General features: G+C 40.7%; 2 protein-coding genes across 2 annotated transcripts in view; one reads left to right on the top strand and one right to left on the bottom strand.

Moving 5' to 3' along the window:
- Positions 1–12,515, bottom strand: part of LOC109925715 (unconventional myosin-Ib-like) — a 186,940-nt gene that overhangs the window by 95,034 nt on the left and 79,391 nt on the right. The window lies entirely within an intron of this gene.
- Positions 1–12,515, top strand: part of timeless (timeless circadian clock) — a 99,353-nt gene that overhangs the window by 78,523 nt on the left and 8,315 nt on the right. Inside the window, exons 14-24 of the mRNA XM_048618818.1 lie at positions 958–1,109; positions 5,442–5,539; positions 5,630–5,750; positions 5,889–6,090; positions 7,272–7,417; positions 7,956–8,044; positions 8,691–8,814; positions 9,347–9,429; positions 9,778–9,920; positions 10,942–11,164; positions 12,049–12,053. Of these exons, the coding sequence (XP_048474775.1) occupies positions 958–1,109; positions 5,442–5,539; positions 5,630–5,750; positions 5,889–6,090; positions 7,272–7,417; positions 7,956–8,044; positions 8,691–8,814; positions 9,347–9,429; positions 9,778–9,920; positions 10,942–11,164; positions 12,049–12,053 (1,386 nt within the window). The remainder of the gene's footprint in view (positions 1–957; positions 1,110–5,441; positions 5,540–5,629; positions 5,751–5,888; positions 6,091–7,271; positions 7,418–7,955; positions 8,045–8,690; positions 8,815–9,346; positions 9,430–9,777; positions 9,921–10,941; positions 11,165–12,048; positions 12,054–12,515) is intronic.

Genomic DNA, 12,515 nt, shown 5'->3' with positions numbered 1-12,515 from the left:
GTGATCAGGGCCAGGATCCTCTTAGTGCCAGGATCCTCATTGCTGCAATCAATTCAAAGCCGACCAAGGATCAAACTTGGTTTTTATCGTGATTAATGGGTCTAGAGTGAGGAGACGTAGGTATAACTAAAAGAAATAAAGAAAGGAATTCCATTTTTATAAAAATGCCTTTTCCTCTCGTATGGTGTCCCAAAGTGTTTCACATTAACTAAAGTACATTTGAAATGTAGTCATTATTTCAATGTAGGGAAGGTAAGTTGTGCAAAATCTCAAATATTGTGATCAGCAACCAGGTAATTTGTTGTAGTGATGTTGATTGATAAATATTGACCCCAGGAAAATTGGGGAAAACCCTCCTCAGCGCTTCTTCAAAACAGTGCCATTTGGGCTTTTATTATCTGCCCGAGAAGGAAGATGCCCCTTTTGGTTAATGTTTGGTTTGAAAGATTGCACCTCTGACAGTACAGCACCTTCTAGATGAAGTACTAAAGTGACAACCTGGTTTTGTGCTCAAATCCTAACAAGTCTTGAGTCACTGACCTTTGAACTGATGTGGGAGTTTGACTGCTGCACCACAGCTAGAGAGTAGGAGAAAGGTGTGAAACCTAAGGGCAATATCTTGAGTTAAGTGTTAACATAGGCTCGGGTTTTTGAATGAAAGGGGGAACAAAGCAATATAGGAACTGCTTGATTGGACTGGTGTCAAAAGTGAAAAGCTGGCACAAATCCTTACCGCACAGCAGTGGTACTTCACTTTTTTAAAAAATGTGTTGAATGCTTGGCATCTAAACTTCCTGTATTCCTTTTAATGGTTCTTCTGCAAGAAGGACTAAGGTTTTGAACTGTGTAAGTTGTTGACCTCCCCTTGATCTCATGAACCATCTCCTCCAATTCCACTCCTGCACACAGAATTGCTGGTTTCCTGAGCTGATGAATTGAATGTGTTTTGTTTTCCAGGGCCAAGAGCCACTCTCTGATGATGTTGTTCCATTTGATGCTGCTTTGGAAATCCCTGTGGAAGAGCAGCGTGCTGAAGCAATGATTCGTATTCAAGATGCACTCTTGGCTGGCAAAGCTGCAGAGGCTCTTGTGCTTCTCCGAGCTGCACGGTAACTATTTGTTATGAGCTTTGAAGTATTAATAAAATCCTGACCTTGAGGATGAGGCATTTTTTGCCAAATGGCGGATTGTTGATGACTTGACTGTGAATTCCGCAATTTGAAATGTTTTTCCTACCTCTGCCTCCTGCTTTCCTGAGTCTGCTGCTTTACTTCTCACATTCATTTTGAGCATGTGCTTTATTCTCTCATGACTGATCCTGTCCATTGCCTCCCCTTATTGGCTGCTTTGGACAGTACTAAAACAACAGCAATCATTGGTAAAGTAGTGCACACCAGATTGCCAAGTATCTGCTTGCTTTGTGTGAGTAGAGTTCTTTTTGTTGGGTGTTATTGGCGGTTTTTGTTCTGGAGGTGGAGGATAAAGCAGGCACGTTCTCTAGACTTGGAGCTTAAGGTGCAAGGTTATGCACCTGTTTGTGTTGTTCCTGGCCAGGAAAATTGATGGATTTTGATTAGGTCTAATTTAGAAAATGGCACCCACAGTCTTTTAAAAAAACTGAGGGTTCTGCTGAAGCCAAAGCAATATATGGCCACATCATGCAAAAAAGTAGGTAGGGGCTAGGCTGAGGAACATCACCGTCCACTAGAATCCTACCTTCATAGGTTCACGTCTATTTCCAGCAGTGGGTAAACATGTCAGTGATTGCCATTGGGCTGGCTCTGACAGCCATTCTGACTTTGAGCACAAAGGGCAGCTGAACTGGAAAAGAACAGCGAAAATGACAGAACTCCATGGCCCCCAAGCCCTTTGCTGACCTGACATGAGCTTCTGATCATGTTGGCTGCCAAATAAAGGGGACAAAACCTGACCTCCTCACTCACCTTTGCTTGGGTTCATATCCTGTGAACTAGGTACAGGCATATGCCATTTCATCCCATTGAACCTGTCTCTCAGTTCTGCTCCTTTACAATGAGGTAACTGAAAGGTCAGTAACCTGGCCAGATCAGAGGACTGTTAAACTTAAGAGTCCAACGATTAGCCCAGCTGCATTCATCTTCATAGTATTTTTACGATTTCTAGTATGTTAGATAATGTGCGAAAGTTTGTTGGTTCAATGATTGCAGTTTAACTTGTTAATAAGTGAACAAATCCAGTAATTAAGTAATTGGAAACTGCAATGGTTATTAAATGATTGCTACTGGTATTGAGAAACTGTGCCATTAAGCTTGCCAGGAATGTGGTCGGATATGGACATTATCCCATCACTTTCGCTGATCAGTTTTGATTTGAGCTTGTCTTTGTTCAATGTGCTATAATGTGTAAATGTTGAAATGCTGAACCCACTTCAGTGATTTTATTAAAACTGCATTGGTCCATAGTCTTGATGGTAATAAAAGGCAAAGGGAATACTAATTTTCTACTCACTTAATTGCACCCACTTAAAAAGTCCGAGAAGTATTTGCATTTCACTACAGATCATAAAACTGCTATAATTACATGATTCTTTCCCACAAAATATTTCAGATCTTTTTGCTTCAGTTATTAATTTTTATACTACTTTTGTGTTCAGACACGCTTGTCCCTGTGAATCAGGGCTCAAAATACCTGGGGCTGGAAAGCAAATTTGTCCCCAGAAACCATCAAAATGTCCAGGGAGCTGCAAGTGGTAGCACTGAGGAAATTGCCAGGGGGCCAAAGCTGCCTTTTCCCAAGAGTTGTGCGTTTTGCTGGGGGCCAGACCTTTTGGGATGGGCCATGCTTTATCCGGTGGCCATTTGAGCCATCTGCTGGGGGAGCACTGGCCTCAAGGGGTGGAGGGTGAAAATGAAAGGTTTTTTTCTATGTCAACACAAATACGGAAGGTAACGTTACTATGTGGCTACATTGCCGAACGAATGAGTTAGCGAGAATGAGAAAGTGACTCAAAAGTCAAAAAAGCAACACTTGACAATATAATGCAAGTTTTGTAATTTTCACCTGTTAAAAATTTACATCTTCTTGTTTGCTTTTTATTTTTGAGGTGTTTGGTTAAGATTTGTATTTTTACCTCCCTCTGTTTATCTGAACAATCATTCTGGCCGAGAGAGTAGACCCAGAATCTGCTTCTAGACTAAAACAGCAACCTGTTTTTATACGACACCTTCAACAAACCTAAAACATAAGGTGCTTCGCAGGAGAATAAATCAGAAAAATCCTTACACCAAAATATCAGGATTGGTGACAAAAGTTTAGTAAAAATATCTTGAGGAGGATCTTAGAAGTGGATTTCGGGAGGAAATTCCAGAACTAGGGTAGCACAGTGGCTCAGTGGTTAGCACTGCTGCCTCACAGCGCCAGGGACCCATGTTTGATTCCACCCTTCTCTCTGAGGGCCAATGTGGACTTGTTGGGCTGAAGGGCCTGTTTCCACACTGTAGGGATTCAGGGAAAAAAAAGTACTTGGGGCCCAGCCAGCTGAAGTCATGGCCATCAGGTTGGAGCGATGGAATCGGGGGAGTTGTTAAAATGCATTCTCTCGTAGGACATGGCTGGCTAGCATTTATTGCCCTATCCCTAGTTGCCCCTTGAGAAGGTGGTGGTGAACTGCCTTCTTGAACCGCTACAGTCCATGTCTGTAGGTTTACTCACAATGCCCTTGGGAGGGAGTTCCAGGATTTTGACCCAGTGACACTGAAGGAACAGCGATATGTTTCCAAGTCAGAATGGTGAGTGGCTTGGTGGGGAACTCACATGGTTTGGTGTCCCCATGTAACTGTTGCCCTTGTCCTTCTAGATGGAAGTGGTCATGAGTTTGAAAAGTGTTGTCTGAGGATCTTTGGTGAATTTCTGCAGCGCATCTTGTAGTTGGTACGCACTGCTGCTACTGATCGTCAGTGGTGGAGGGAGTGGATGTCTGTGGATGAGGTGGCAATCAAGCAGGGGCTGCTTTGTCCTGGACAGTGTCAAGCTTCTTGAGTGTTGTTGGAGCTGCCCCCAACCAGGCAAGTGGGGAGTATTCCATCACACTCCTGACTTGTGCCTTGTAGATGATGGACAGGCTCTGGGGAGTCAGGAGGTGAGTTACTTGCTGCAGGATTCCCATCCCCTGACCTGCTTTTGTAGTCACTGTGTTTATGTGGCGAGTCCAGGTTGAGTTTCTGGTCAGTGATAACCCCCAAGTTCCATGGCAGGCTGGAATTGGAGCAATGCAAACTTCTTGGAGGGTTGTACAGGCTGGAGGAGATTAGTGATAGGGAGACATAAGGGTATGGTGGCATTGAAACAAATTAAAAATTGTAATATTTAGGCATTGATCCAAGAACCAATATAGGTCAATGAGCACAGGTATAACTACTGAAGAACATGACTCTCTGTAATGTTTCTTCTTCAGTTTACCTCTTTCTCTCTCTCTTTGTCGTGTTTTCTGGGAGTTGCTAAAATTTCAAGTTCAGTCAGGAACGAAACAGAGTTACTCTGGAACTGGGTTTAACCTTGCTCCCAAGTCCTGCTGTAGAACAAATAGGAGTGGCTTTTATTGCAGTGTCATTTATGTGTTTTCCTAAGTAGAAAGTGCAACAATAAAGCAATAGTTGGGGCTTTCAGAGCACACTTGATGACATTGACATTGTATCAAGGAAATAGTTACGTAATCTAGTTGTCAGTTGAGAATTGACTGCTGTGGAGATTTTTCTGGTGTGTTTTAGTTCACCGGATAAAATGCCTAAATTTTTTTTTTTTAAAAAAAAAAGAGCTAAGATATGGAATGTGTCCATGATGCGCTGTATTTTCTGGACTTAAAAAGTGTGCATTGCACGAGTGTTGTCTGCCATTTGCTTAATGGACAGTTTGCATGTGTGTGTCTGCTGTTGTTGGGATCATTGTTGCAACAAGGGGGAGTGTGACACATTTTATATATTTCTTATTTTATTAAACAATTTTTCATTTAGGACGTTCTTACAGGCACTAAAATCATTGTGTTTATATTGTCTTTTGACTCCTGCTGTATACTGTACATATCAAATGTTGGCTGCTTGGAACCTAACCAGTTGACTCATTATAAAATATGTCTGGCTTTTGCAAATTTGCCTTTTGTGAATTTTTCCAAGACTGTCACCCCCACAAGTGTTAGGACTGTACTGTACATTAGATTAAAAATGTTGGTTTGAAAGAGACACAGAAAGGAGTGAAGTAGGTTAGCAGGCTGCCCTTTCACTCATTGGTTTGGCTGTAAATCCGGCTGGATGGCCATAAATGACGTGTCATATGAGTTTGAGCAGTCTAAATCCAGTTCCAAACTGCCTCAATTTTTCATTAACTTGGTAATCTAGATGAAATAAAGTGAATGTTGAACCATAAGGATTTCTGTGCACTGGTTGTTCATCTAATGCTTGACCCCACAGAGAAGTATGGCCTGAAGGTGACGTTTTTGGTTCTTCTGACTTGCGACTTGAGGAGGAGTCCGAGTTGCTCAAACAAATACTGTTTGCGAAGTTACCAAGTAAGTATTTTAGCAGCTGTCATTTTGCTGTTAAGAATTTTGGAAATACTTTTTGAAGCCGCATGAAAATCTTTTCTCTGCATCCCACAGGGCAGCCCACTGTAGAGGCTGAAGGAATTGATGAATTCCGTGATGAAGAGATAGAAGAAGAGGAAACTGAATCAGTGAGAGTTATAGAAAATGAATTTAATTTTCTGGATTATCTGAAGAGGTAAAACATTTCAGAAATACCTTTTTTTAAAACGTTTTTCTTGTCCTCTCATGGCTGAACCCCGCTCGCTCTCTCTTTCCACTCTCACTCCCTCCCACTCGCTCTTTTTCTCACCATTGTATTATCTATTGCTTTCAGGTTTGCTAATGCTGGTGTTGTGAAACCATACGTCCTCCTTCTGAAGGACTACCGGCAGAACACTCCTCACACCAATCACTGCATTGTGAAGATGCTGTATCGTCTAGCGTATAATTTGAAAATGGATACCCTTCTTTATCAGCTGTCAGTATTCCACCTATTCAGTCAAATTCTGGAAGACCCAGCATCCAGCTCGTACCAAGTAGGTTGAATTGTTGTAATTGTACATTATCTGCTGATTGGTGATTTGCTAAAGGACTTGCTGTCTCCTGTCATTGATGTTGTAATATTTTGGAGCACCGTCCCATTCACTGTCACCCACTGTACTTGCTGACCTACAAAAGAAACGTTGTGTCACGAACCTTAAATTTCAAAACAATGAAGTTTGACAATACGCAGTGCAATTTTTCCTAACACTCCTGAATTTCTATTCAGAGTATTTCACTTTTAGTTCTGAGTATTTTCCATAACGATTTGCTGGATTACTTTTTAATATGGGACAAATGCAGCAGTTAGTTTAGAATTTAGCTGCTCTTGGTGTCAATAGCCCCAAGACAATTTAACTACAGTGCTGTTCCAACTGATATTCTGTGCTAATTTGACCGCTGAAAGTTGCATTAACGTTCTCCTCGCTCCTGAGTTTGTGAACCTAGATGGTCAGTGTCAGAAGTGGATGTCTCTCTAAAGCCTGATCCTCCTTGCCTGACATCCACAAACAGGTCATAGCCATTCAGGTTGTTTTTAAATTTTATTCATCCTCCTTCATCTCATTCAATTTGTGAATCACTGGCAAAGCCAGCATTTGTTGCCCATCTCAGTTGCCGTTGAGAAGGTGATGGTGAGCTGTCTTCATGAGCCAGTATAATCCATGTGGTGTAGTACACCCACACATCTTTCTTTAGTGGTTCGATACAAATAATTGCTGTCTGAAATGCAAGCCACTTAAATGTGAACCACATTGCTATGGGTCTGGAGTCCTGTAATTGACCAGAATGAATGTGGTAGATTTCTTACCCTGATGAAGGAGCTTTGTGAACCAGATGAGATTTTAACAACAATCTAGTAGATTCATGGTTACCATTACTGATTGTAGCCTTTCGTTAATTAATTAAATCAAAAATTAGATGTAAGTTTCTCAGCTGCAATGGTGGGATTTCAACTTGTCTCCAGAACATTAGCTCAGGCCTCTGGATTAATGGTTCAGTAACTTTACCACTATGCTACTGACCCCATAACTGCGAAGTTAGCAGGACTGATACCCTCCTGTGAGAACAAGGATGCCTGCTAGTTACTTAGTCATATTGATTCTCAAACCACATCTCTTGACCATTGCAGCTAGACAATATGCATCTAACAGTTAACTTCTGTTTCTTTTTGCAATAGGAGCTGGTAAAGTTCTCCAAATATGTTTTGAACCGATTCTTTACTTTAGCTGCTAATAACAACAAAGTATTTGTGGAGCTGCTATTCTGGAAGAATATTGCAACCATTCGAGAAATGACTGAAGGTTACAGGAAGGATGAGCAAAGGCAAGTGCATTGATCATGAGAATGTGGGAGGTCTTTGTCTTCTGCATTGTGCTAAAACCATCAATTAATCTGATGTTCCATAGAGTCATACAGCACGGAAACAGACCCTTCGGTCCAACCAGTCTAAGCCAAACATAATCCCAAACTAAACTAATCCCATTTGCCTGCTTCTGGCCCATATCCTGCCAGACCTTTTCTATTGATGTATCTATCCAAATGTCTTTTAAACATTGTAATTGTACCCAGGGATGCAAAAGCTAGTCTTGTTGCCATTTTGATAGCCTTGGGAATTCTTACTTTAAGATGAACTATCTCATCCGTGCAGACCACAGTAGGACTGAAATGATCAATTGTTGCTAGATTATTTGATTGCCACAGTGGACTTGGCTACTATGGTATTGTGCTTGCTGACCAAGTTGTGTTTTTTTTTCCATTATTGAAATGGATCAGTCTGAGATTAGAGAGTAGCCCATAGTCACCAACACAAGTGTGCCTTCATTTGCAGTTGTGATAGTGAATGATTTTGAATTTTTTGCAGTGGAGTAAACAAAAAGGCTCCAACCTGGTCATCAGAGGAAGAGGAGGAACTTGAAACATTGTATCTAAGATTCAAAGAGGAACAAGGAGGTATATGTTGTGTTTGGGTCATTTCTGAATATATCTCATATCAAGTAGCTTTTGTTTCCCCAATTGTTTTATTTAAATTCCACTGTAATAGATCTTTACAGCCCAGAGGATGGCCATTTGGTCTGTCACACCTGTGTCAGCTCTTTGAAAGATCTATCCGATTAGTGCCCACTTCACTGCTCTTTCACTATCTTGTTAAAATATTCCCATTGGTGGAAGAATTGAAAACCAGAGGGCACAGATTTAAGGTAATTGACAAAAGAAGCAATGGAGATATGAGGACAATCGGGATCACACAGCAAGTGGTTAAGGTCTGGAATGCACTGCCAGAGAGGTTCAATTAAGATTTTCGAAAGGAAATTGGATCACCTTTTGGAAATGGAAAATTTGCAGGGATATGGGGAATAAGCGTAGGAATGGCACATGATGCTTTCCTCCTACAGAAGGTCAGTACAGACACAACAGGCTGATTTGGCCTTCTGTGCTGTAACTATTCTGTAATTCAAAGTCGGGTTTATGATCTCGATTTCTGTTGTGCAATGTTTAATTATTCTAGAGGGAATCTTGAATCCCGATGGTTGCAGACACACATTTGGAAAGCAAAATGTAGACATTCTGTTGCGTTGTGATTTTTTTCCTTTTACAGATAAAGATGTCATTGACAGTATCATGGAATGCATTAAAAATGACACAAGGACCAGGAGGCAGATTGCTGCTAAACTGGTTCAAATGAACCTCGTGGACAGTATAAGAGATTTAAAGCGTGTCAAGTAAGTGTTTGTGGTACTGTTTACCAACTAGAGGACCGTAGCCAAAACATTGAAAAGTGACACCAGGTAGCACATTAAAGAAACTGATCACAAGCTGAAAACCTGCAGTGTTAGTTTGATCACGAGGATGGTTATTTCTTCAGATTTGCTTCTTAATTTCTTCATAATTCCCTTCAGTATGAAGCTTGATTGTTTCACAGACAGTGGTACTGTTCACTGGCACTTCATGGTGGTGAAGTAATACATGTCTTTGCATCCATAATTATTCACATGCAGGGTTACTTGGCCTACCTGTGATGGAAGGGAAATCTAAGGGAAGGTTCACCAAGCTATTCTTGATCACAGCCTAAAAGCTCATTTTAAATAGAATTGATGGAAGCAGGAGCCCCCACCTCACCCCCAACTTTAATCAGCATCTTCCACCTGTCCCTCTGGGGTATTATCATTAGCAAAGCATTCCAAACCATGCTGTGGGAAATATAACCATCTTGTTTTGAATTTAGTTTGTAACATGTTGATTTGCTCCTTTAAGGAAAGGAACTAAGATTGTGCTTTGGAGAGAGGAGCAAGAAATGGAGCTTGAGACATTGTTTGTGGAGTTCAGAGAATCCGATGGTAAGTTGAAAGTAGCTGGAATTCATTTGCTTCTGTTGTTTTCGTTAAAAAAAAAAAACAACTCCTCATAAGATACCCCTCACTTCCTCTGACTTAGCAAATTATTGAGATTCTTCTATCACCATAAGTTATAACTTACTAACTCATTGCTAAACAGCAATCACATCTCCTTCAGTCTGCCAGCCTGTTATGAGTTAGTTCCTCATTATCTTTACCGTTTAAAGCTCTTCAAAATAACATTCTTGTTTTGAATGAAAACTCAATGAATTGTCCATAAACCTAGAACATTGTAATCTGAGTAAAAGAGGCAAAATACAATTTGATGAAATTGATCTCTTTTATCTGAAGATATCCTTGGTAATATCATGAAAAACATAACCACCAAACGATCCAGAGCCAGGATTGTTGATAAACTGATCAGCATGGGCCTTGTTTCTGATAGAAAAGAACTCTACAAGAAGCAAAGAAAATTAACAAAAGGAGCAAATCAGGTATTCTGTTTCTGAACACTTCCAAAGTCACTGTTCATTGAAAGTGCGTTGTGGTATATAGTTGGAATTGGGCATGCTCGTCACACGAGAGGTATAGTGAAATAAAGTTTGAGCTAGTCATATGTTACCTTTAAGTGGTCCCAATAATTGTAGCATGTGAACTGAATGTGGTGGTGTAAGAATGAGGTGGGAAAACTGCCAAAAACCTTGCTCTTCTGCTTCTGTGTTTGCAAACCCCATTTTCTCAATAGGCTGATAAACGCTGCTAAAAAGCATATGTTGTTGGGCTGACTCACCTTGTGAGGGAACTGTCTTCAGTCTGTCTTTTAGCTGTAGCTGAGAGGATAATTTATGAGAGGGCTGCTCCTTAACATTTCTTTACTCATAACATTTTGTCATAATTTCAATTGATTTTACTTAATCATTCTTAAGAGGCAAAGTAGACCATTCAGCCCCTCAAGCCTGCTTTACCATTCAGTTAGATCATTGCTCAATTCCAATTAACCACCTTGGCCTTGTGTCCTTGATAAATTTACCCAACCAAATCGATTCACCTCAGTTTTGAAAACTCCAGCTGTCCCCCAGCCTCAACAGCTTTTTAGGGGAAGACTTCCACATTTCCACTCCCCTTTGTGTGACAATGTGCTTTAATACCTAGTAATGTACATTTGTCCATTAGACTCAGTTTTTGAGTGGATGTTAAGGAATTCTTGTTTCTCTGTTTTGTTAATGTGGAGGAATTGTCAGTGTCAGTACTTGAAATTGAAGTGACTTCTGCTACTTCTGGTTGATGAGGGGAACTTGTTACTTGTGCTCTCACCAGAATTTTCGAGTTGAGCTTCTGTTTTCAGTACACACTTTCATAAACTGAAAATGTAAAATGGTTTTAAAAAGGCTAACAATGGGGGCACTGATCTATCTTAGTAAACATAAATTGTCTTAATTTTGTGTTTGCCTAGAAGATAATCTCTCTTTTTTTTGAAAGGCACCCTGGTGCTTTAACCATGTTTTGTTATTTCAGGAGGAAGAGGAGGACTTCCTAAATGATGTGGGCTATGATGTTGTTCAGGGGTTGTCCGATGTAGATAATGAACTGGATGAAGATGATAGCAGTAATGATGAGACAGGAGAGTCGATGATTAAGTTCAGATCAAGATACGCTGCAAAAGGAGCTGGACAAAAGATGGGCCTGGGTGAGATTGACCCAGCAATCTCGAATCTGTGCTACAAACTTCGGCAACAAGGTGATTTTTAAAATTGAAACTCTATATTTAATTTCAATTTTTGTAAAGGTTTGAAAAATTTATAGTCCTTGTGTTGGATGGACCAACAGTGGTAATCTGGCTTTATTCCTTCATTTGATCTGCTAAGTAAATCTCAAGGCAAAGAGAAAGAAAGAATAAAGTACTGTGCTGTGCAATGGATTTGCACACTGGTCTTTCAGATGTAGGATCTGAGTTTGATATCCACTATTTGGACAATCTTAGCCCCAGTGGCACATGAGTCCGTGCCACCAAATTGCCTTAATTGAGACTAAGATTCAAATCATAGGATGGTGGGAGTGAGAGATGGTAAATGCGACAAGGTGCAATAGACAACACAGTTCTAAGAGTGGGGCAAAATGAGAGCATCAAGCCACAGTACTGCTGAGTGCTTGGCACTGACGCTGTGTGTCTGAAACAGAAAAGTGTTCCACTCTACAGCATTGATATGGATTGTCTTAAGTTATAGAGCTGTCCAGCACGGAAACAGACCCTTTGGTCCAACTTGTCCATGCTGACCAGATATCCTAAATTAATCTAGTCCCATTTGCCAGCATTTGGTCCATATCCCTCTTAAAGCCTTTCTATTCATGTACCCATACAGATGCCTTTTGAATGTTGTATTTGCACCAGCGCCCACCACTTCCTCCAGCAGCTCATTGCCCACACACACACACACACACACACACCACCCTCTGTGTGAAAAGTTGCCCCTTAGGTCCCTTTTAAATCTTTCCCCTCTCACCTTAAAGCTATGCCCCTCTAGCTTTGGACTCCCCAAAAATTCATGTAAAGAATCAGACCTTGTACAACTGAACACTGGGATGAGGATTTTCCCGGTGCTTGATTGTGTTATATCTATGTAGTCATGGTAATTGCAGTAATAGGATTTTAGTACTCCACTTAAAATCCTTAAAATACATTTTGTATGTCTAAGCGATGTATCCTAGAAGATTAGTCTTATTAGATCACACAGTTGACAAATTGGAACTTGGATAGTTTTTCTCCTCTAGGTATGGTCTTTCCAAAAGATTATATCTTGGAAACCAAAGACCATAGCACCTCTCCTGATGAATTCAATGTGGAAAGACCTTGGTGCAGTTTCTGTTGCTGCTGAGTTAACTGATAACTGGAGCATGTTTCCAGCAATCGTTACAGTCCTGAGGACAGCTGAGAGAGAAAGAAACTCTTGCATTCCTAAAGAACGTTTCAACTACAGGATAAATCACACTATAGCCAGTGAAGTACTTTTGAAGTATAGTCACTGTTTTATTGTAGGAACTCCTGTCATTACCACTGAAAAATCCAGGCCCTATCTATTTTTGGAAGTGGA

Source organism: Rhincodon typus, chromosome 41, assembly GCF_021869965.1.
Source record: "Rhincodon typus isolate 14 chromosome 41, sRhiTyp1.1, whole genome shotgun sequence".
Classification (NCBI taxonomy): domain Eukaryota; kingdom Metazoa; phylum Chordata; class Chondrichthyes; order Orectolobiformes; family Rhincodontidae; genus Rhincodon; species Rhincodon typus.
This window is presented reverse-complemented; position numbering and strand designations above follow the sequence as displayed.